General features: G+C 37.2%; 1 protein-coding gene across 2 annotated transcripts in view; it reads right to left on the minus strand.

The window, feature by feature from the left end:
* Positions 1-632: 632 nt before the first annotated feature.
* The window catches only part of DTL (denticleless E3 ubiquitin protein ligase homolog), a 39,457-nt gene continuing 14,292 nt past the window's right edge, over positions 633-25,797 (minus strand). The window contains exons 7-16 of one of the 2 annotated variants that reach the window (XM_036841280.1): positions 25,594-25,706; positions 24,260-24,333; positions 22,290-22,393; positions 21,883-21,987; positions 19,101-19,213; positions 13,636-13,725; positions 10,781-10,916; positions 4,450-5,282; positions 2,504-2,614; positions 633-2,402 (exon numbers count right to left, since the gene is read on the minus strand). In XM_036841280.1, the coding sequence (XP_036697175.1) occupies positions 2,516-2,614; positions 4,450-5,282; positions 10,781-10,916; positions 13,636-13,725; positions 19,101-19,213; positions 21,883-21,987; positions 22,290-22,393; positions 24,260-24,333; positions 25,594-25,706 (1,667 nt within the window). In that variant the 3' untranslated portion in view covers positions 633-2,402; positions 2,504-2,515. Of the gene's footprint in view, positions 2,403-2,503; positions 2,615-4,449; positions 5,283-10,780; positions 10,917-13,635; positions 13,726-19,100; positions 19,214-21,882; positions 21,988-22,289; positions 22,394-23,411; positions 23,436-24,259; positions 24,334-25,593; positions 25,707-25,797 lie in introns of those variants that run through there. The other variant, XM_036841360.1, reaches the window with a different exon arrangement.

Consider the following 25,797-nt stretch of genomic DNA (forward strand, 5'->3'; position numbering starts at 1 on the left):
CACACATACACATACACACACACTTAAAAAGAAAAAAGTAATGTCTAGACATGCATATTGCACAGTTGAGGTTTTAAAGAATGCCTCCTGCACAGGGTATCCCAAAAATCTTAAAGTTTTAAGTTATTAAGGCTGGGGATAGGGATGGTGGGCTGAACCTGCCTTCTGCCACCCCAACGGGGTAAGCTACACATGATTCTGATTTACCACCAACTGAAAATGCAGCCTAGATTAAGAGACGTTTTAAAGGACTAATTAGTCAACCCTTGCAAAAGTAAATTAAGGGCCTGTGTTGAAACAGCCAAAAGGAAACTTTAATACAGCTTTGTAGCAATAGCGCTTGGAGTGTATTCAAATAGAAAAGCTTGGGCTGGAAATACTTGTTTCGAAAAAGAATTACACCACTCCACCCTCCTTTATCAGGTAATCCAAGCCACCTTAAACACTCAAGGTCTGATCAAGCAAGACGTATTTTATGAAAACCTCTTTCATCCTGAACTAGATCATGTCCTTGGGAATAAACAAATTTTATTCAATGAGCAAGTAGAAGGGATTCTTGATTACTGCTATAGTTCTTTTGTGTAGACAGACTGCTTCTAGGTTAATGCAAAAGCTCAGAAAAGAACATCAGATAAGGTAAAAGGCTTTATTATTCAGGAGCAGCTCAAAGTCTGACACTGACACAAGCAGGGATAATTATTATCTCATTACATTTGACCTTTGGCACCCACTTGAAGTACTAGTTTTCCAAGTGGGAATGTTACACTCAGTAGACTCTCAGCACAGTTTCTGACAGCCACATTTATCCCCAATTTCACTCAGCAGAAATTGTCAGATGAGCAGGGGTACAAAGAAGAAAACCACCTACTTTAGTTCTCTTTTTCATGGATCCTTTTCCCCACTGGCTTTCAAATCAAGAAAGATAGACTGCATTATTTTCAGGTATTGGACATAAATAACACCTTCCCACAAACACACAAAAATCAAACGTCAAATATAAGTAGAGTTCTTAAATATTCAGTTAATGCTACGGCATACTTTGTTTCGAAAATAGCATTTCTGTGGCTTTCCTTTATTTACCTTTCTCCTTGGATAAAACCAGAACCCATGCTTAACTGACCCATGCGGTTCTTGTTGTTACACCTTCATTTATAAGAATCAAAGGAATTAAAGAGTTATCATTAAGAATAGATTTTAAAATGATGACATAAGTATGAATAAAGTCTACACAGTCCTCAGGGATGTGGATAAAATGAATCAAGTTTCATGATCGGAAGGGGACTCCCTTCCAAGGACACAGTACATAGAAAGTACACGGAGCTTGTTTCTATGAGGTTACAAAGGGCTAAAATATAAAACAATGGTTCATTTCAAGCTGATTGATACGTAACTTTAGGGTAAGGGATACTCAAGACATTGTGCACATTATTAACTGAGAGTCAGTGTATACACTCTCTATATTAAATACCTAGAGAAAATTCCATGATGTTTGGCTCAGGGCTCTACTAGAAGATCACTGCTTTTTCGTATATAAAGAGAATCCAAAAAATCAAGTTAAAGTCAAGATTTACTCTTTAGGTTCTGGATTTTCAGTTAAGAACTACCTACTTTTATAAAAATACCAATAAAAAATCATTACTTTTTCTTAAAATCTGATGACTTCTTTTTAAAAAAAGTAGCAGCCCCTAGAGAACTGAAGACTGAATTCAAACTGCAGCTTCAGTGACTACTGATTCTATAAACATCTTCCTCCAGTAAATGGCAAAAACTATAACCTCTTCTAGAACGTGATGTTGGGCTGGAAACATAGTAGATTGTTTGGTAAAAATATGAGAACCTTAGATCTCATATGGGAGATGTATATAGGCGGAAAAAAGACAAACATTTCTAGTGTTCTCCAACGAGCTGATATTTATCACTGCTTTTAAAATAAAGATGATTTTAACTTGAGATTGTATTTTAACACTGAATCAATATAAATTTGCTTGTCTAAACATCACATTTTACCACATACTTAAAAATACCCACAAAAATGTAGTGAAAAGATTATATATATTTTATATGAAACTGTATTTGTTGGAAGCAGCAGAGACCCAGGGTCCTCTTCAGCAGCTGACCTTCACAGACAGGCCTCCTGCTGTGGCCCGCAGATACTTTCCACTGTGCCCAGAAAGTTTCAGAGTAACAAGAGACAACACTTGTTTTTTTGCCTCTATGACATGGGATGTCATTATTGTACAGAAGATGCATAATTTAAAAAGTAAAGACTACTCATTCAAAATGTTACACAGTGACAAACTTACTTTATGAAATTTAAACACAGCATTCTTTCCGAGGAAGCTGCAGGTACACCATGGCAGTAGAACCAGGCTAGGTAAATTTCGGAGTTGAAAGGATTTTCTCTAAAAAGGAAAAAACGGTAGCTTTCTTAAAACCAGAGTTACAGAGTCACTCTGTTGAATTTTTTATCTTGTTTTAATGGGTCAAAGTTCAGTTAACTCACTCAGATGAGAATCTATAATTCTGTTGACTGTTCTGGACTACAGTAGTCATCTTGGGACTTTCTATGGAAATATGTACAGATTTTCCGCATGGAGCTGGGAGTAATGGTAACCTAGAAGAAGAAAGTTTAGATTTTAAAGATTGTCTAAGATAAAGTTCAGCTGTTACCTCAGCAAGTTATCACTAAGGGTATTTTAAGATAGGATGCCTAGAAATTTGCTTATTTAGTCAGATAGATTTCAGTCTCAAATACTTTGATGGCAATGTCTCTTTTGGTTGATTTGTACTAAATACAGAAAAATTTAAGGCAGCATGCAAGGAAGGAAGAAACAGATTTTTCACGTGAACAGAAAATATTTACCAGTTAAGCCTCATAATAGGAACCAAAGAGGTTACAATTACCATCCTCTTTGAAATATGTGAGTAAATCACCCTCCCAAATTTACAAACGAGATAAGTATTCAAATGGCAGATACTACTCCTTTCTGAAGTCTACATTATCAACATGTACATAAAGAAAAAAATTATTTTAAAGAAACTTAAGCTTCAAAGATTGAAATTATAAAGCCAGAAATATCTTGGACCAGCGCACTATTTTTTTAAAGCCTTTAAGGTGTACACATTCATGAAAACAATTTTTTATTCAAATTGCTTTTCTGCTAAAACATAGCTCGGACCAGCTCCCTGAAATAAAATTCCTATAATGATAGGAATTTTAGCTAGGGGCAAAGATCACCTACAGTGATAATTTTGAGAGAAGAAAGGAAAGACTACTTATAGCTTTTTTTTTTTTATATTCTGTAGCAGGTCTTGGAGTTTGTGTTTGAAGTAATCTTTAAAATATTTCTAGTTTATCTTTCCTAAAATTATGGAATAGGCTTCATGACAGTAGGAGGGGGATATGAGCACTTATTAAACTAGAACTGGCTTAAGGTCATCTAGCTTCTGCCCTTTAAATGGGCAGATGTTACTGATCATGACTCCTAAATTGGGTTTCAATCATTCTTCCACCTTCTCCCTAACACAGAGAAAGAGCTACTATGAACTACAGGAGAAACTTCCTTAACCCACCTCCATCCTTAACTTGCAAACTGAGTAGCAGAAGCTTTCTATTCCCTTTGACTGGTGTCCATAGCTCACCCAATGCTCACAGCTACTTCTGCCTCCACCATAATGAGTCACTTGCTTTTCAAGGTTCACAAAGCTATTTCTGCCAGCAATATCTGTTTTTGAAATTATCTAAGTTAAATAAAAAGATAAGTTAAACTGATTGTTTAAAAAAAAGGCAGATACAGGTGAGCTGTCAAAAATACTGGTGTGAGCAAGATGATCGTAAAAGATTGGGGAGAAGTCATAAAAATCTAGAAGGATTCTTCACTTAAATTGCTTTGTAAGTCTCTTAATTTTGCTTTATTTTAAATAATTATAAGCTGTAATTACATATTGAAAATCTATTTATGGATGTTGGCAAATTGTCCATGAATTACAGCTTTATCTATAAAAAGGGGAGAGAATCTATAAAAAGAGGCTGCAGGGGCTGGGGGGTAGGGGAGGGAATAATGTCAAACAAAGGAGAGGGAAGATATTTTTGAATTGATATCCTGGAGGATGAAGAAGGCTTTGATGAATCAGGCAACGGGGCTGAGGGGTATGGACCCTGACAGATGGGATTTTAATGGAAGTAAATAGGGTTGCCAGATAAAATACAGGACACACCCAGCTACATTTGAATTTCAAGCAACAAATAACTTTTAGTATGAAAAACTTTTAGTATAAATATGTCCCATGAATATCTGTCCTGCATTTGTATGTGCTAAATCTGGCAGTCCTAGGAATAAATAGATTTACTTTAAAAAAAAAAAAAAAAAAGCATTCTGACTTCTGAGAAGAGATCTGTGCCTGCCCTGGCCAAGTTGGGAAATGCATCTTCTACCACTGCCAACTTACCGGGCCTGGAGAAGTCTTTCCACTCTGTCTCCTAGGGTTGGGGGTCTGGGACGATGGACTTCGTGGAGACGAATTCTCAGCCTTCCGTTTGGCTGCCATGGCCAATAACCAGTTTTTATTCTCTGGGGAGCTATTCTCTTTGCCTACCACTTCAGAGCCTTCTCCACAAGATCCCAAAGGAAGAGGTAGCGTTCCACAGCCTTCTGAAGCATAAGGACTGGCAGGAGAAGGAGGCTCTGTGACACTCATACTAGTCCCTTCAATCTTGCTTGGTTTGGTAGGACCTAGAGAGTCCTTACCAAGGTCTTCCTGGTTACCAGCAAGGCAGCACAGATCCAAATGAAGCTTTTCAACTGGGTCATCAAGCTCAGTCACACAGTTGCAACTCTTTACACACTTCTGTTTCACATTCTCCAGACAACTTGAGTCTAGCCTCCTCTTTACTCTATTTCTAGACTCAGAGCAAGCCACTGCTTGGGATGATTTCAGGCTCACAGGTATAAGGGCTTTTCTTGGAGACATGATCTTGGTCTCAGAAGCAGGTGGAGTCATGGGTGGTGATAAGGAAGGTGTTCGGGTCATCCAGTTTCTAATGGACATCTTGAAAGATGAGGGTGGCTTGGGAGAGACAGAAGACACGGAGCCTCTTCTGCTGATGGGAGATCGGGTCTTGGCAGGAGGGGTTTTAAGAGAGAATGTGGCAGTATTTGAAGGAAGAGGGAGGTCTCCAGCACAGCTTGGAGCACAAGCTGCTGATGATGGGGAGGAAATGGATGGACTGCTCTTTACTCTGGGGGCTTTGGCAGGAGTACTCTGGCTACTTGTCACTGTTACTGAAAAAGAAAAGAGGGTCACAAAAATCACAAGTGAAAGCCATAGAATATCCCCGAGTTTTCATGAAGGAAAATTATAGCTAACTTAATCATCCAGGGGTTGATTTCCCAGTGAGTAGATCACATAAGTCATTTGATTCTTACTGGACTCTTTTAGCATTTTCCTTCCCTTTTTCTAACTGCCAGCCCCCCAAACACCCTGCTGTAAAACACATACTTGTAAAAATCTAGAAATTACAGAAAAATTTAACAGCATCCAAGTGAACCACTTTTAGTGTTTTTTCTATACTTGTGCATGTGATATAATACATCTCTTTTTTCTATACAAAAATGGGACCATGATGTACCAAATATTTAGTAACCTGCTTCATAACATATCATGAACATTTCCCACATTAATACAGATTTATATCATTTTTAACAGCTACAAAGTATTCTAAGGTAACAGTAAGACATTAGGGTTGTTAATGATATTTTGTTTTCATAAGTAAAGTTGCCATTAGCATTCTTGTGTATACTTCTGAGCACAGGGCAGAGAGGCACCGCACACTAAGGAGCGTACAGGTCTACAGTCTGGCACAATCACTATGTGACTTGGCACAACCTTTCACCTCCTCTGCCTCGCATTCCACATCTATTAAATGGAGATAGTTTTTAATCTCCATAAGAAGTAATTCCATCAATTACTTGTTATCAGGCCTCATGTGGCTTTCCACCTTAATTTACAATTTATGATTTTCCACAAGCCAAAGAACGTCAAAGAACATTTCAGAAACTCAATGCACGCTCTCTGTAAAGCAAATCAAATAGTGGATAGAACTCTTCTCTATGTGTCTTGTCCCTTGTTTACAGGCAATGACAAGTACTTCAGGCAAATTCTTATAAACTGGGACTTCCCTGGTGGCACAGTGGTTAAGAATCCGCCTGCCAATGCAGGGGACACGGGTTCGAGCCCTGGTCCGGGAAGATCCCACATTCTGCGAAGCAACTAAGCCCTTGCACCATAACTACTGAGCCTGCGCTCTAGAGCCTGTGAGCCACAACTACTGAGCCCGCGAGCCACAACTACTGAAGCCCTCACGCCTAGAGCCGGTGTTCCGCAATGAAGAGAGCAGCCCCCGCTCGCCGCAACTAGAGAAAGCCCGGGCGCAGCAACAAAGACCCAACACAGCCAAAAATAAATTAAAAAGAAAGTTATAAAAAAAAAGACTACAGCAAGCACTTGAGATAGAACAGGTAAGGTTTCTTTTTCTTTAAGATAATCATTTTTGTCACTTAGTAATGCTTAGACCAGAGGTTCTCAATCTGGCTGCACAGCGGACTTATGTGGAGCTTTATAATAATACAGGTACTTGGCCCCTACCCCAAGCCTACTGAACAATTTCTGGAGACAAACAAACTTTTAAAAAGTTTCACAAGTGGCTATGATGCACAGACAAGGCAGAGAACCATTCGCCCTGACGGTGCTATGAAATCTCTGGCTGAAAACAGTGAAAGAATAGTAAACAACAGAGCAGGTGCTGACTGGGAAAAGTAGGACAAGGTAAAAGGGGCCGTGCCTTGGGATTTAAAGCCTTCTAGTTACTAGGTTAAAAGGGCCAGAAGAGAAGACAGGCAGTCCAGGACAGCAGTGAAGGGTTGGGGTGGCAATTAGAAGCTTGGGAAAGCATAGGAACATAATTTTCAAAATGGCAGTGTGATGAGCAGCAGCCAATCCATTGCTGGAAGTTGGCTTACAGGGCCGAATGGCCAGTGCACCAGCCTTTGGCCCTTGCGTCAGGTTGTTGCTCTGTAGTGCTCTTCAGAGTTAACTCTAGCATCACCCAGAGACAGAGAAATCTAGGTCTAACTCCTGGTCCAGGCTTAGTTTGAACTTCGCTTTGCTGTGCTGGGTTAAAGGAGGCAGTACTGCAAGGTGCTTCCAAGCACGAGCTTTAGAATCAGACTGCAAGGGTCTGAACTCTGATTCTACTATAACTTCACAGCTGTGTGATCTTAGGCAAGCCTAAGTTCCTTGAGCTTCAGTTTTGGTTGTTTGGGGAATTAAACGAGATAATCCAAGTAGGTCCCTAGAACAACTGTGCTAATACTCAATAATGGCTAAATGTTATTAATATGGCACAAGTTGGTCAACATATGTTAACCTTTTTGTGAATTGACTTCCAAAACTAAGAATAATTAATGACACACTAAAAACACCTAGTTAGGGACTTCCCTGGTGGTCTAGTGATTAAGATTTCGTGTTCCAGTTATAAAGCAGAAGCTAACACACTATTGTAAGGCAATTATACTTCAATAAAGATGTTTAAAGAAAAAAAAAAAAAAATTTCGTGTTCCAGTGCGGGGGGTGCAGGTTCGATCCCTGTTCGGGGAGCTAAGATCCCACATGCCTCGTGGCCAAAAGACCAAAAAACATAAAACAGAAGCAATACTGTGACAAATTCAATAAAGACTTTAAAAATGGTCCACATCAAAAAAATCTTAAAAAAACAAAAACACCTAGTTAAAAGAAACATAATTTTCATCAAAAATGTTAAAATGTTTATAGTCATTAACACAGAAATTCCACCTCTGGGAATCTATTTTAGTGGGAGATGGGGACCCTAAATTCAGAAAAATTTTTTTTCCCACAAAACATTGGAAATAAAATGCCCAACTACAATAGAATAGCTAGGTAAACTATGGACCATTTACCCAGGGGATGATTCAAAATGTTTTGCTAAAAAGATAACATGGAAAGTGCTTAGAATATCATGTTCAGTGAAAAAAATCCTCAAGAAATCCAAATATATCTGTGGTATAACTATGACTCTGTTAACAAGAAAATCTCTATGGATAAGGGAGTAAAATCTCAAAAAATAACTTGAAATGTTAACTGAAATTGTGTATGAGTGGTGGCGATGCTGATGGCTTTTTCCTCATGGAATTCATTTTTGTTTTTCAAAATTAGGGAGCAAAAAATACATATAAAGACAAGGCAGCAGAGGGACTTTCCTGGTGCCACAGTGGTTAAGAATCTACCTGCCAAGGCAGGGGACACAGGTTCGAGCCCTGGTCCGGGAAGATCCCACATGATACGGAGCAACTAAGCCCGTGCGCCACAACTACTGAGCCTGCGCTCTAGAGCCTGCGAGCCACAACTACTGAGCCTGCATGGCCCAACTACTGAAGCCCGCGTGCCTAGAGCCCGTGAGCCTAGAGCCCCTGATCTGCAACAAGAGAAGCCACCGCAATGAGAAGCCCACGCACCGCAATGAAGAGTAGCCCCTGCTCACCGCAACTAGAGAAAGCCCGCGTGCAGCAACGAAGACCCAAGGCAGCCAAAAATAAATAAATAAATAAACTATTAAATTACTGAAAAACATTAAAAAAAAAATACCACATGACTGGTTAAAACCAACTTTCCACCTACAGTGTACCTGTACCTGTGCAGCAGACGCACAACCATGCTGACTGCTCGCTTTCAATGAATGAGTGCTAGCCTTAGGTTGACTCTTATGCCCAACATCATATTTCCCTGGTCCATTTACTCTTCTATTCTCTATATGACTATTCCAGACTTTCTTTTCTCTCCTCAAATCTCTATCACCTCCACCCCTCATCCTTATTCTCAGTTGATGATTTTGATTCCTATCTAAGAAAATAGAAGCTGTCAGAACAGATGGAAAATTCCACAAGTCCTGACCATCCCATTTATCCACCTACCTTCACTGTGCCTATGTTTCTGCCTTCTAGTTACTATGCATGAACTATCCACACCCCTGACAAAGGACTACTCTTCAACATGTATATTAGATATCCTCCCCTCACTCGAGGACACTGGTCCAGCAAACTTCCCTGCATCGATCTTCCCCTTCACTATAGGATCCTTTCAATCACATACAAAATGCTATATTCTCATTAAAAACAAAACTAAACCAAAACAAACTTCAACACAGCTTCCTCCTTCAGCTACCACCTCATCTCTCTTCTTTCCTTTCTAGGAAGATTCCTTGAAAGAGCCTTCTCTTCTCCCATCCTCCTGAACAACACTAATCAGGCCACCAACACGCCACCAAAAACTGCTCTCACTAAGGCTGCCCGCACTGCCAAATCTAAAGGTCAGTTTTTACCCTTCATCTTACATTGCATGCCAAAAACATCTGACCAAATTCATCCCTCTCTCCTTAGTTTACACAATACTCTCCTGGTTTTTCTCTTACTTCTCAGGTTGTACCTGCCCCTTCACCTCTCCAATTTCTAAATATTAGGATGTTCCAAGGCTCAGACCCCAGACCTATTCTCTTTTCCATCTATAGCTACCTTTTACCTATATGATGATGAATCCCAAATTTCAACTCCAGCCCTAAATTGCAGAATTAAACATCTAACCGCCTGACATCCCCATTTAGATGTCTAATAATATCAAACAACATATCCAGCTGTTCCCTCCCCCAAACCTGTTCCTCCTGCAGTGATTCCTATATAGGTTAACGGCAACTCCACCCTTCTAGCTTCTCAAGCCAAAAATTCTGAAGTTATCCTTGATAACTCTCCCTTACGTCCCACATCTGATCCCACAGCACATTCTGTTGGCTCCATCATGTAAATATATACAGATTTTGAAGACTTTTTGTCCTACCATTTGCTACCTCTTTGGTCTAAGTCACCATCATTGCTTTCTGGGTTATTTCAATGAGTTTTTAAATTAGCTTGTAGCTTTTACCCTGATCCCCTTACAATTTGTTTTCAACACAGAAGTTAGAATGGTCAAGTTAAGAAAAGTCAGATCATACACTTCTCTATTCAAAACCCTCCAACAGCTTTTTGTCTGTCGGAATAAAAGCCAAAATCGTACAAGAACCTTATTTTCCACTACTATTCCCCTCTTCTCTTTTGCCCGCTTTAGCCACAGGGACTACAGCTACATTAGCCTCTTTGAGGAACACAAAATATGCCAGGCCTGCTCCTGCTTCAGGGCCTTTGCATTTGTTTTGTCTGCCTAGAACATTCTCTAAAATATCCATATGGCTTATTACTTCATTACTTCAATTTTTTTACTCAGATATCATCTTTTCATTGAGGTCTCCCTGGGTACCTAATTTAAAATTTTAACAGCATGCTTTGCTATTTTCTCATTCCTTCTTTCCTTTTTCCCTAACCACGTATTGTCATCTGACAAATTTTACTTCTTTAACTTGTTTACTGACTCTCACACTAATATGTAAGCTTCATTTACATCTTTGGGATTTTGAATCCCCAGCAACTTAGAACAGTGCCTAGAACATAGTAGATGTTCAACAAATACTTAAAAAATAAATCTACCGGTGTATTCCACTGCCTTGTGTAGATGATAAACATAGTAGTGTTCAGAAAATATGTATTAAAAAGAATGTCAATGAGACGGTACTTTCCTCTGAAAATATACCAAATAAGATCAAATCTAGCTCACCATCTGTACTACAGAACTAAACCAATCAAACGATTAAAAAACTTAGAAAAATGCATGGGATCCTTACCTAGGTCAGCTCTCGCCTCTCTCTTCTTCTGAGAGGCCCAGCCCACTATGGAGAGTTTATCTCCTCCTGATTTCTCTTCTAAGTCTCTATTCAAGCGCCAGACTTTCAGTGTATTGTCATCAGAGCAGGTAGCAATCTACAGAGAACCAGGAAGGGAGTTAATAAGTTTCAATCAAAGATTCACAACAAAGTAAAAAGCAGGTATGTCTTAAGGGCTCATGATTAGAGAATTATTCTGCCTGATGTAACAGGATATAGAAAATGTTATCTGAAAGGTCAGATACTTTCATTCCTTGCTTTGAGGAATCATTCCAGGTTTCCAACGAAGTGAATCCTTTAGTTTCTTCTTTATATACATTCTGCTGGTATGACTTCTGTGACCAGTCATTTCTTAGCTACCTAAAGCTCTACTATAAAACCAGGTTCATTTCATTTTATTCTCAAGAAGTTGGGCAAGTCATTATCTTTATCACCTTCTGTGTAACTACGAAACATGTAATTAAATTAAGATGTCATTTTTACTCTTTCTCTTAAAAGATCAGTCAGTGTATGTCACTGACATTTAATTTGTATGACTTTCCACTGACTTCCTCAAGTTCTGGCTTATTGTTAAAGTAATGGGATAATTCCCAAGATCTGATTTAGTCCATGACTCTAGTATGCTGTGGCAAGTAGAATGAAACCATTCCCTAAGATTCTTTTTCAGATAGGTAAAGAAGCAATCTGGGAAAACGACACGTTCACTAGACTGAAAAAAGTTAAAAATAACCTTTGCCCCTTTAAAAATATCTAACCATTCCTGATCTTGGTCCCAAGCCTTTTATGGCAGAGAAAGTCCAGCTTGAAGAGCTTGTGGCAAATGGCCACTGGTACCAGAGCTGTTCCCCAGCATTTGTTTATATAATTTCTCTATTTCAGTAACTAAAGAGAGAGGAAAAAAAAGAACACACGTTCTCTTAAGTCTTGGTCCCCAAGAGGCTGGCAGATTTTTCCTTTCCTCACTAGGAGGCCAAAAGAAGACACACATATTTAACTGCTCAAAAGAAATGCCTGGAATCCCCAGTTATTCTATAGTCTATAAACAAGTTATTATTTACAGAGCAACTACTAAATCTGAGTGTCCGAAAATTTATGTTCTTTATCTTATTTAATTCTCACAATATAAAAAGCCTTATACTCAAATAACCTCATCCATAAAATGGGAATAAAGTTATTTGCCCAAGGTCACCACAATTAAGTGGCAGAGCTAGAATTTAAATCCAAGTTTTTCCAATTTCAAAGTGTAAATCTTTTTTTTTTTTTTTTAAAGCAGTATTTTATCTTCCTAATTCTAGGCTCGGGACAAAATTATTTTAAAGAACCTTTTAAAAAGGTGGTTGTTGGGCTTCCCTGGTGGCGCAGTGGTTGAGAATCTGCCTGCCAATGCAGGGGACACGGGTTCGAGCCCTGGTCTGGGAAGATCCCACATGCCACGGAGCAACTAGGCCCGTGAGCCACAATTACTGAGCCTGCGCGTCTGGAGCCTGTGCTCCGCAACAAGAGAGGCCGCGATGGTGAGAGGCCCGCGCACCGCGATGAAGAGTGGCCCCCGCTTGCCGCAACTGGACAAAGCCCTCGCACAGAAACGAAGACCCAACACAGCCATAAATAAATAAATAAATAAAATTAAAAAAAAAAAAAAAAAGGTGGTTGTTAAATTGGTATGAGTAAACAGCCCTGCTACTTCCTTTGAGTCTTTTCTGTGCAAAGAGATAAGGGCAATATACGATGGATGGAAAAAGATGATAATTAAATGAATAATAAAAAAAATTCATCTCAGTAAGTTCTATGAAGATATAAAATTCCACATTAAAAGCAGATGTTTCACTGGAAGTCACAGGGAATCTTAGAGGGAAAATGCCATTGGGGTGTAATTTTTGGTGATTAAAGCAATGATTTCAAAAAAAGTCTATCATGAAGCTCATCACAGAAATGGTTATATAGGGATATAGAAATAAAAGGAAATCCACAGTAGTACTGGAAAGCTAGCAGGGATGCCATGAGTAGATCAGACCATGAGAAGATTCTGGAAGATAAAAAAACAGATGGGAACAATAGGCAACAAACCTTCAAAACCTAATAGATGAAAAGGAGCTCTCCACAGAAGGGACATTTCCTGCAAACCCAAAATAACCCGAAGACCAAAGGTAGGGGACTGGAGAAGTGAGTGGAACTAGGGCCACTATTATATGAAATCCTTACATATACGTGGAGTTTGTTTATGTTTCTGGGATTTCTACCTTTCAGGTTTTTTACTTGTTTTTAGTATCACTATTAAAAAAATTTTTTAAGTGAGTATATTTTCTTCTTTTCAAAGTGACTAAAATACTTTGGAGCTACTTCTTCTCTAGTTTAGTCACAGACAGCCTAACATGTTAAGACTTCACAGAAAGCATTTTTCAGGCATGTGAGAACCCAAACTGAACTGTGAAGAACAGTCAAGGTGTTACCTTTAATACACCACATTGATACTATGTAGAAAGTTAGAAACACTAGTTTTCACCTTAGATTTTCTTTTTACCTTCGATTTTAAAATGAAATTTTATTAATGTTAAAGACTTAAATTCTATGTTTAGGAAAGGAATGACTCTAGGCAACTAAGAAATCCACTTATTCTTTAGTGCATAATACAGTTTATCTATTGGTATAAAAAACAGAATATGTGTGATTAATGATGATACAGATCCTGGATGGCCTCTAGATCTTTTAAATGTCTATTTAAACATAAAAGTCTGTATTAACTCTCAAGCTAACCTTGGGAAAACCTACAAACCTGTGATCTACTTTTTAAACCAACCACAGATTCACCTACAAACCTTTGTGAAGTCTGATGGACACCAGCACACAGATGTGACCTCTTGAGAATGACCCAGGAGCACAGTAGGAGGATGCCAGGGTATGGAGACCTATCACACCATCAAAAAGAAACAAACAAGTCAGCAGAGCAGTGGTAGTTCTGCCAGACAGAGGCTTCGAATCTCTCCATATCTGTACCTTAGAGAGCTTTAGGGTTGTTACCAAAAGCCCCTAGACATGCCTACTTATAGCTCAGAAAAAGTCCCAATGGGCAATGAAAGTATTTCTGTCATTAATGTGAGAAAACAATGAAAATAGCCAAAATAAGTAAACAATATGAGCTTAGATACCAGGACAGGTCTTATTTCAAATCAGGACAACTTAGCTATACGTATTTTGACTAAAACTCAAGACTGAAAGGGTAAGGTTCAGCAGCTAGGTAGTACACTTCAAGTGGAGCCTAGATAATTTTAGATCTTCTCTAGTCAGCTACTTCCAGGAACGCTGCACTTACTAAGTCCTGAAGGTACCTGAGACGTGCTAGCAGATCTCTTGGGACAAGAGGACAGTCTTTCTTCCAAAAGAAGACTCACTGACTTTTAAGAAAGCCCAAAGTTATACTCCTTCATTTTGAAGGGGTATAAGCTATATTTTACATGGCACTTTGTATCCTTTTTGGAAAAAAAATTCCTCTAAAATTTTATTTAAGTTCATTTGCTTAAAGAAATCTTGAATTTTCAAGTTAAGTATTGCCACATCTTAATACATTTTAATGTCTAAAGAAGTGTCACATTGTGCAGTACTACACATGTGACTAAGAATATTTTCACCCTCATTGGATGCCATTAGTGATACGCGTTTGACAGCTGACTCATTCAAGAGCTGTCAATCCCTATCAGAGGCCATGGGCATTAATCAGCACAACATGGAGTACAAACTCACACAGCTATTATTAGCACGTGTGTTTGAAAAAGAGAAATTATTCTCTTTTCATTTTCCTGAGGCTCTGAATCATTGCTCATTTGTATGAAGAAAGTGGAGGCATTCTGGGAAGAACATTTGTGAGAATGACTAAGTAAGCTTAATGGACTCCTCAGACTGTAGTTAAGGAGATTTGACACACTGATTCATAAGGTTATCCAACTCAATTATTACTACTCCTCTCTTGGGTTAAATGGCACATATGTAATGATTCAAAAAGCCAAAGAAGACAAAGAGCAGAATCTAATTTGCCTTGTTGGGCTTTTTCTTGAGATCTAAAAGGACTCACTTGCTGTCTACTGCTACAATGCCACAGAGAACAAGAGCTCACTCCTTCACAAGGTAGCATATTTTAGAAAAGACTTTCAAGATAGTCTCTATCTCAGCAGTCACAGAAATTCTTTATGGCCCCAGCCCATAAAGTTTCTCTACCCGAGGCCCAAGGAGTACTGCAAGCAGCAAGTTAAAAGGAAGAGGAAATCCTCATGTCCTCCTGACCCTCCCTGGTAACAACACATTATTTTACTCATTGGTTTGCTTGCCTGTTGCTTCTAGCTCTTCATTTCATGATCCTGCCCCTTCCTCAGTTTCCTAGGCATTAAAATACCTAGGAAAACCTGACTGTCTATACCAAAGATTAAAATAAATGTCAAGAAAAAACAAATATCCACCAATAGAATGTATGTACATTTCTGCATTTATCTATAGGATTTAAAAGAAAAAAAAACAAAGGGTAGACCTGTTAGAAAAACTTTTTACAATTTGATAATAAGGCAGGAATAATAATAGTAACAAAAGTCAGCATTTATTGAAATGATTACCATGAGCCAGGCACTTTACACAGCATTACAAGTGAGGGGAAGGTTCCTCAAACAGTTAAACACAGAATTAATTACCATATGACCCAGCAATTCTACTCTTAGGTATACACTCCCAGGAGACCTGAAGACATGTTCAAACAAAAATCTGTACATGAATGTTCATAGTAGCTTTGTTCATAAAGCCAAAAAGTGGAATAATTTAAATCCCCATCAACTGATGAATAAATAAGTAAAACAAGGTCTATACATACAGTGGAATATTCAGTCGTAAAGAGGAATGAAGTACTAATACATGCAACAACATGGATAAACCTTGAAAACATTAAGTGAAAGCAAAGCCAGGCATAAAAGATCATTTATAGGAAATGTTCAGAATAGTCAAATCCCTAGAGACGGAACATAGGTTAGTAGTTGCCAGAAGCTGAAAGTGACTCTTAAAGGGTATATGGGGTGATGAAAATGTTTGGGAATGAGACAGTGGGGATGGTTGCACAATACTGTGATTATATGAAAAAAAAAAAATCACTTAATTGTACACTTCAAGGTGACTACAATTGTGAATTTTACATTATACAAATTCTATCTCAACAAAAAAAAGTGGAGGGAAGGGCATGTTGTGGGCTGGAATGAGAACTAATGTCCAACAAGTTTTTATGAATGTTAGTAACAAGTGTTTTCACAGTTGAGGACTACCCTAGTATGGTAAACTATACTTGGTGACTACTTCAAAGAAGATTAATTTCTTCTAATGAAACTCAGGTGACTTTTAAATCCTTCATTTTTATTCAAATAAGTTTTTATTTATTGTCACTTCATTATTATAAAAATATTATCACAATGAGAATTTCATTTTTTAAAAACCTCCCTCTACTTTCAAACAGGAAGAGGAGACTATTAAATCCAAGAGACATTTAAACATCTATGCATTCTGGGAATGGTCAAATCACAGAAAATTGTCCTCTCTTACAAATTGTAGTTGTTATAGAATAAAGACTAACTCAAGGCATGAGAAATTCCGAAGTTAAAACTCCCAGAACTATGAAGTAACTGGCTCTAACCTACAGACTTCACAAAACATTTTGTATACTTGAACATGCAAAAAAGATCAGCACCTTTTCTCAAAAAACCTCCTTACTCTGCCCAGTTAGAAACCAAACGTAATCTTCATTTTTGCCATGAGATCATTTATACTTCCTAACGTGTCAGGCTCAATGTTTCGCCAGTCAGTGGTAGAATGACGGTGCCGAATCAGTTTATTTATAACCACTTCAATACTATTCAGTGGCTCTATCAGAAATGAACCAGGGAAGGGGAGGTGGGTAGGGGTGAGGGTAGGACAAGCAGTAGGAAATTAAAAAAGAAAAATAACATAATATTAAATCTTTTTATTCTTAAGTCTTAGGCCTCAGTGTCAGAAAGTCTAATTACGTTACATCTCCCGGCCAGTGGTGAGGATTAAAACGCCATTCTCTTCTGTCTTGAGATCTAAAACTCCCTTCTTTCACCCTGTTTTCTTGGGCCCATGGGCTTTTTTGGCATAGGAGAATCCTAACACCTGAGAGAATTCTGACCTAACAGCCTGAATACTCAGCTTGTGTGAAATTTTTTTTAAACTACACCCCTCCCACTTTTCCTTATCATGGAAAAGAGAAACTGAGCCACCTCACTAGGCACATTCAATTTTAGGAGCAGTAAGTTTGCCAGGATCTCAAATATCAGAACCTGCACACTGAGTTATGTGTGGACAGGCAGGAGAACATCATGTCTGAACCACATCATTCAGCACCGACATGTGACCCAGCCTAGAATTCAGAAAGGGTCACCCATGTGTGTGATACCCACTGATTGGATGTCTGAAAATGGGTTACTAATGAACCGCCAAGTATCTTTACTGCATGTCTTTAAAGAGAGGAAGCATCCCTCAACACTGATTTCTTGAAACCAAGAAGGGAAAAAAAAAAAAAAAAAGCAAGCATTTGTACTAGAGCTAGGGAGGAACTTTAATTATGTATATATATAATTAAGAAGCTGATTTTAAATGATTTAAAGAAATGATCAGTGCCTAAAGTTTTCTTTTTTTGCATAATCCTTTATTATACTTTTTGGTATGTCTGAAATTTTGTTTTTAAGAGAAAACTTAAAAAGATACAGACCTTGGTAGGAATAAAATCCTCTAACTAAGTTGGGAACCAAAGTAGAGAAGGAAAATGTAGGTAAGACAGTGAGGGAAGGGGAAAGGGAAAACCAAAAGGCAATAAATATGCAGCATAAGACCAGATTATGAGACAGAAACATTAGTGCTAGTCACATAAAGTTTAAAGCTCAAGTCAGAACTTTATAGACAGGAAGCTATGTAAAAACTCTTACCATAAGAGGGGGTTCTCAAGTATATATTTTATAAGCAAATTTTTCATTTTATAAATACAACAAATGTGCTTGAAGAAAAAGAGGTAAGGTCAACACAAAAGCATCTTGGATAGAACAATATCTCCACCTTGTGACCATCTAGGTTATTGTTACTAAAGCTTTTGATAAGGTAGTGTTGCATTTTTGCAACTAGAGTTGCAAACCTAGAGGTATATAGAAAAAGCATTTTTTAGTACCTCCCTCAGGACCAGATGAAATTAAGCTGAAGAATTATGCTTCATACCTGACAGGATCTACCCCTGTCCTGCATTAAAGATATGACTTTCCAGAGATTGGCAGTACTAAGAATGATACAATTTCCTCCTGAGAAGGAATTTGGTAATATTGAACCTATAGGTCTATGAAGTTTTAGACATTATGACTCTAAAATCCAAAATGCATGAACTCTGATCATTCAATTCACCAATATCAAGGAAGTTTATGATATTATAGGGCAATCTGGAAGATAATTTCTAGCCCTAGGAAAACAATGCCTAATGCTTATTCTTTCTCTGAACTCAGACATTTCTATAATTAATTATTCCACAAGAGACATTTTCCAGTGGTCAGCAAGTGCTACTTATATTTCAATTTTCTCCACTTGACTTCAAATTGACAGCATTAAGTTTCTTAGCCTATAGTAGTCACTTTAGAACCACTGTTTATTTAAAATGTAAAAAAAGAAATTATAAATTTCTGTAACAGAAATGGGAAATCTGTAAAATAAATAAATAAATGAATAAATAATGCTATTAAAGATATACAAAACTGACAAAGCAACCACATCTATTTCAATAACCTGAAGATTGGCCTCTTAGAGGAGAGTAAAGAACACAATTATTATATGAATATTTTTGAGTGAGTGTTTTTTGCAAGTGTGATTCGGGGGTAGGATTCTAGGATTCAAACACTGTGTTTTGAATGAGAGTTTGAAAACACAGGGCAGAAAGGCAGAACAGCATGTTTTTCCAGGAAGCAAGACAAAGTACTGAAGATTCTTTCCAGTCTTCTGAATTCTCAACTTCCTGATAATCTGTAAAACTGTTGGAGGATATAGATTGTCAATTTCTGAGAAGCTGACCATGAAAGTGTGATATCTTCTGTCAGAATCAGAGTGAAGTTTTGGTTATATAAGAGGCAAGAAGCAATTTTTACTAAACATCTGATACAGAAAAGTTAAAGTATGTGTTTACATTAACCTTACATCATCTTGGACAGAAGAAATATTTGCAAGAATACTTCAGCCTCACCTTTGTGGGGAAAGTTTGGTAACTTACCTTCCAGATGTAGGCAGCTTCATCACTTGAGCCACTGACTAAAAACTGGTCATCTGGACTAATACTGGACTTAACATAAAAGGTAGAGTTCTGATGTCCATTGAAGATAGCCACTGCCAGAGGAAAAAAAATCAAATTACTTGGCTCTTGTTATTTCCAGTTTTCAAATAAATGCAGAGTATACATGTTCTAACAAGTTTTATTAGTGTACTGATTACTGAAGCAGATGGTCAAGCTAGTCACCAAATAAAAAAGAACTGGACATTGGCAGGAAAAGAATGGAAATCCTAGAAAGAGGCTTTATATTAGACCCAATCTCACAATCTAAGCCCAAATACTTGGTATGGAGCTGGATGCAGAGAAGAAAGTGATGAAAAATATTCTTAAAGGACAAGAATGGAGCCGGGGTCCAGTCCTTTAGTAAAGTACCTTTATTAGACCCTCTCTCCCCACCCCAGGCTAGGTTTTTTCCATTGCATTAAACATTGGTCTTTCCTCCTCTTAGACTTTAAATCTCTTAAGGATAAATTTCATAAATATCATTTTCTTTCCTCACTTAGACCTTATAGTGCTTTGAACAGAGGAGATCTTCAAACGTTTGTTGTATGAATAGGTAAAAATCAATGAAAGGAGAGTTAAGATTTATGGATAGCTTATCTGAGCTGTGGTAACCTTTAATCTAGCACTTTAAATAGGCTGAAGAGTAGAAGCGGCCAGTGCGGTAAGCTATATATTCATACGTAAGACACTCCAACTAGGTTAGGTTTAGACTTCTCACTATCCAATCTAGCATAATGTGCTTGACAGGTTCTTTTATCCTAAGGAGACCAAAACCTGAGGCCTCTGGCATCAGCATACTACTAGGAAATAAAAGAAAAAAATCTCAGTCATTAGAAAATTTAAGGATACATTTCGGCAGGAAAAAATATTTCACTCCAATCTTCTAATGGAGGGGAAAAAAGAATTATTAAGGGACTTAACAGCTTTCTGTAAGTACTCACAAAAATCCCTTCCTTTTGCTAGAATAACACTGGAAAAAAACCTTTGTATTTATAGCCCTTTAAGAAAAAGCCTGCACATCAAATAACCCCCACATCAAATACTATTACTGTGAAAGTTAAGCAGGATATGAATCAATTCAGATACACATATTATAGAGCTACTATGATAGATAAATCCCCACAAAATAAACAGGCTCCTTTATTCTGACTACAACTCCAAAACTACAATTGTTCATCTTTCTCAACTCTTAGCTATGAATGGAAAACTATAGACCAAATTTCCCACTAAACTCGTAAGAATTCATTGCCCTCTGCTGGTCTAAGAAAGCCAACATAAAGTACACAGTAAATGTTTCAAACCATGTGAAAAATCCTTCTAAAACCTATATTGGCTTTAATTAGTTTAGTTTAATCTTTGACAGTTCGGGCTTTTAAAATGCTTCATTAAAGTGCTTCAGAGTCATCTCTATGAACATCACTTAGTGTAATAATATGCTGTGAATTAAAAGTATAGGAGATCAAGTATTGAGTCCAGGACCCTTTCTAAAGTTTTGAAAAAGACGAGCAATTACCAGATGTGTCACAAACACACACACACACACACACGTCTGTCTTTCAATTTCTAAGGAACATACCTATCTATCTACTTACCTACCTATCTATATATGAGAGCCAATCAAATTATTTCAGGAGCACAGGAAAAAGGTTACTAAATTATTAGTAAAGTGGCCTTGGGCATATTTGTTTTAATGGCAGAAGGACAACTAAATTCAAAGCCCCTTTTGGTGCCACACTATAACAAAATGATACAGAAAGAGCTCTTGGACATCTGATAATATAATTAGGCTTTTATCTTTTAGGGAAAAATTTTAAAGAGTCTGTTTTATACGGCTAAATAAATCAGAAGTTGTCCAAGTTCTAATTCCATTCACGAAGACAGCAAGCAAAGTTATAAAACCTCTTCCCTTTTCCAAATACTCTTATTCTTGTTTAGACAACGTCAGACCTAACCCAGGGCATTGAAAATACCAATTGGGTAACTGCCACAGATACCAAAGTCCTAACAATGGCTAGGGGTCAGTCTTTAGAAACATCTCTAAGAGCCCAGCTAAATTCTGTACTATTTTAAGATTTCTTTTTTATCAACACATCTTACTTTACTGGGAACTGGGTAGCTCTAGGGATTGGTTATAGAATTCAAAGTCAGTTTCTGACAGAGCTATACCTGAGAAGTAGGTTACAAATATGCAGCTTGCTTAAATAATTGATAATGTTCTTAAAATGATGAAATTCAAAATTCAAATTCATACCCTCTTAGAGTATGCTTGAAAAACTTTGATTTTTTAAAATGTCATTTATCAGCTTTAAAGTCAGATTCCACTTATAATTTTCTTGAAGAAAAATAAAAAGGTGAGGTTAGGGAAAACACCCAGAGGTCCCCTAATTTTAATGAACAGTTCCCAAATAGGACAAAACCCGGGCAGAACAGCCTTCTCTATCCCACAAAAACTGAGATAATTTTAAGTATACCCAAAGGGGTATAATTTCGGGACAGACTCACTATTAAGTTACCATATAGAGCAGGATTCTGTTCACTTGTGAAATCATCACAAGGTAAATACATCTATGAAAACATCACTGGAACTAATCAAAGACCCCAAAGTCCTTATATGTCTTCATAAATTTGGTACAGAAAAAAAAAAAATCAACATTAAATTCTCATTAACAAAAAACACCATATTAGTTTCCAGGAAAGAGATTCTGAATGACTAAGCTCCTACCTGGAGAAGTCTTTAATCCAGTCATATTGAACATGTAGATGTTGTCATCTGTGCAGTTAGCAAATAAAGTAGAGCCAGAAGAATCCAAAATCAGACTTGAGTATCCTAGAAAAAGGAAACTTTAGTTAGCATGTGCTGATGAAGGAGAGTAGAACTGAGGTGAAAATGATCTTTTTAGATCATTTCACAAGAAGAATCATCAAAATTCTTCTTCCCTAAAGTATATACAAGCCAAAATTATTCTTGGGAGTTTCTATCTTTTGAACTTCAAAAAGATACTTCCATATATTAGTTTCTCAAGTCAACAGAGAATAATTGTTGCTGAAAACTAGCTTGATATTTACTTTAAAAATTTTAACAAAAACTTACATATCCAAAAAAGTCCTCATGAATACGCAAAGGCTTACCTAGTTTTCGAGTGCTGCTACCTGGGTACAGGAAAGACTTGGATGCTATGGGTTCTTGCCGATAAGCAGTATAATTCTTACGTAAATCCCATATTTTGATTACCCTAAAAACCAAGGTAAAGAAATAGTTATTTTTGTAGTCCTTCTCCAACACCAATCAGTTTCAACTACGTTTGAAATGTGAAATGACTTTTAATCTAATTCCTCTGGCACATCAGCCAGGTACAGTGAGGATATGTCATTGGGAAACAGATTGAACTATCTCATACTCTTGTCTCCAATGTCAGGCTAACAATTCTGGCAGAAAGGAAACAGATGTGATCTGACCCACTGATGGGTTGCCCTGAGTTTACTTCAAGGGAGCGGAAGAGGAAGATGAAGGTTGACTGCTGATAGTCATTGTTTCATTGTTTTCAGAAAAAAGCACTTCCTAAGCCTTTAACATTCTGCATGTAACCTTTGACATCATTAAGTATTAAGCTCTGTCCCTATGGTTATATCTCTATATATTAACTCAAGTAATCTAGTCTAAACAAATTTTCCTGTGAAATAAAGTATTTTTTCATTTCATCTACTGGAATAATTTTCTTAATTTTCTACATCTACTTTGTAGGCAACTTGAAAACACAAGCTTGGTTATAAAAGGGAAGTATCCTTGGAAGCAAAGATTTCACAGCCATTTACAAATATAAATAATAACCTTTAGATAATTCTACATTTGTGCCTGAGAATTCAGTCCACAGAAGAGTTTAAGTGTCCAGAGGACACAAAAGAAATTCTAGTTTATTAAGCCATCATATTTTTAAATTAAAACTTTTGAAGGGAGGGATGCCTTGGGAGATATAATGGGCAAAAATGGGGCAAAGAAGAGAATTTTAAAAAGAAAGAGCCCCTATAATCAGTGAACTTAAATTCCAACAAAGCAAACAATCAAGAAGTATCACAAACTTATTTGGAAGCCAAAAATTCAGAGCAATCATAGAAGGAAAGTATGTGAAAATCTTTAGGCCTATCAATCTAGTTAGATTGCTCCCAGAAATGCCAGTTACATGCCCAGAATCAAATTACTCCTTTTAGGATATTACTAAACCAGAGAAGATAAAATCCAAAATACAGGCATACCTCATTTTACTGTGCTTCGCTTTATTGTGCTTTGCAGATATTGCGTTCTTTTACAAATTGAAGGTTTGTGGCAAGTCTATAGGTGCCATTTTTCCAAAAGCATCTTCTCACTTCATGTTTCTGTGCCACATTTTGCTAATTCTCCCAATGCTTCAAACTTTTTCATCATTATTATATTTGTTATAGTGATCTGTGATTGGTGATCTTTGATGTTACTATTGTAATTGTTTTGGCATTTTTTAGCAATCAAATATTTTTATATTAAGGTCTGTACATTGATTATTTTAGACATAATGCTATCGCACACTTAATAGACTATAATGTAAATATAACTATATAGTAATATAATAAACTATGATATACTAATATAAATATAGCATAATATAAATATAACTTTCATATACACTGGGAAACCAAAAAAATTCGTGTGACTCACTTTATTGCAATATTAGCTTTATTGCAGTGGTCTGGAACCAAACCTGCAATATCTCTGATATATACCTGTAACAGAAATTTTGCTCCTCAAAATAAGAATCCTTGATTAAATTATACTGCACAGACAAGCAAGTTACCCAGCCAGCTTCTCTATAATAGCAGCAGCAGCCAACACTCCTCCTATATGCTAGAAATGTGCTAAGTGTGATACATTATCTCATTTAATTATTTGAGCAAGAGTCCTAACTAGATATTTTCCAGTGTGATCTGTAATTCCTCTTCTCAGCTGGGTACTCACTATGTTGAAAGCTAAAAGCACACACATTGAATTATAATGGGTCTAGGTGACTTCCCCATCACAGTTCACGAAAGACAGCTCACCAAAAGAACCAAGAAATAAAGACTCGTCTTACCCATCCACGGCTCCTGCTGAGACTAATGTATTCTCATCTTGAAAGAGGACCACAGTAACACTCTGCTGGAAATCCTATAGCACAAGGAAGAAAAAGAAAAGAAGGAAATCCTATTTTGGGTATAACAATCTTCACTATCAAGAGACCAAGGTGCTAAAATGACGGCTTCTTCCCCTAAACTGAGTATGACTAGATCTTGCCCTTCCAATAATCCTAGTCAGATATATATGCAGACCAAGAAGTAATTTTAGCAAGAAAATGGCCTAAACATCATGTTATATTACATAGTATGAACACTTTGACTCGTATTCAAGAAAAAACTGGTGATTAACACAAGATTTTAGTACTTGTCTAAGTCTACTGGCTCTACTTGAAATCATCCTTACTGTCTATCCTTAGGAACCTCATTTAACCTGTACCTGTTTCATCTATAAAATGTTGCCGTCTATCCAGATTGTCATATAGGAGTGTCTAAAGAATTGTGAATGAAAGATGGTTACATGCTCTGAAATATCTAAAGGAGCTAGTAGAGTTTTACCTCCTAATTGCTGTTAAGTTTTCTTGGCTAAGAATCTGATGAAATGTCTGAAATGTTACTCATTTTAACTTCATCTGGCCTCCAAAAACCACATGCTAACCCTGTCAGTTCCCATTCATGCCCGTGTAATTTTAAGTCCTAATGTTCTAGCAACCACACGTCCCCAAAATATTAACTAAGACTCTACAGACCAAGAATACTAGAAAAATAAACAAATTCAAATAAGAACACTAGTGATTTTTCTTAAAGAAAAAAGCTGTATTATGGCATTGTTTGAGCTTTGACTATAATATGCTAAAGAGGTACTATATTTTACCCCAATATTTCTCAAAATGTTTTATAATCTTCTGCCAAATATTAAAAAAATAAAAAAATAAAAAACCCATATCTTTTCTGCAGTTTGTATTATGAAAAGAACAACAGGGATTCCTTTCCCCTACAGAATACTGTATCATGGTACTTAATATGCTTCTTCAAACTACCCATCTCCCTTTCCTAATGAATCACATCATACTGTAGATGATGTGTATGCATGGAGATCTCTAGGGATGAGTCTTAGGAAACTGAATTTTTAACATATTCCCCAAGTGACTCTGTTGCACACTAGAGTTTGAGTACCAGTACTGTAGGTACTGAACTGGTATTAAGCAATAAACCAGTGACATCAAGAGGAAATGAAGAGTCTCATTCATTGGCTGAATCTCTAGCTCCTATTTTATGCCCAACGAATTCCCTAAAATGAGACTCTATGCTACTGTCAAGATCTGCACACATGTATACAGCTATAAAACCTTACCACAGAAGGAGCAAGCCCTTTTGAATTCTGTTTCTTCTTAGGTTTTGAAGGGGTTTGCTTGTCTAAGGTATTGTGAGCTCCACTGATTTGATTCACTTGCCTATAAAATCCATCTGAAAAATATTCCAAGGTAAATGGTTTAGGTTTCAGAACTTTATTCCCATGCTGAATGTAACATTTATATATAAGATGTCAAAATTAATT

This window comes from Balaenoptera musculus, chromosome 1 (genome assembly GCF_009873245.2).
Source record: "Balaenoptera musculus isolate JJ_BM4_2016_0621 chromosome 1, mBalMus1.pri.v3, whole genome shotgun sequence".
In the NCBI taxonomy this organism is placed as follows: domain Eukaryota; kingdom Metazoa; phylum Chordata; class Mammalia; order Artiodactyla; family Balaenopteridae; genus Balaenoptera; species Balaenoptera musculus.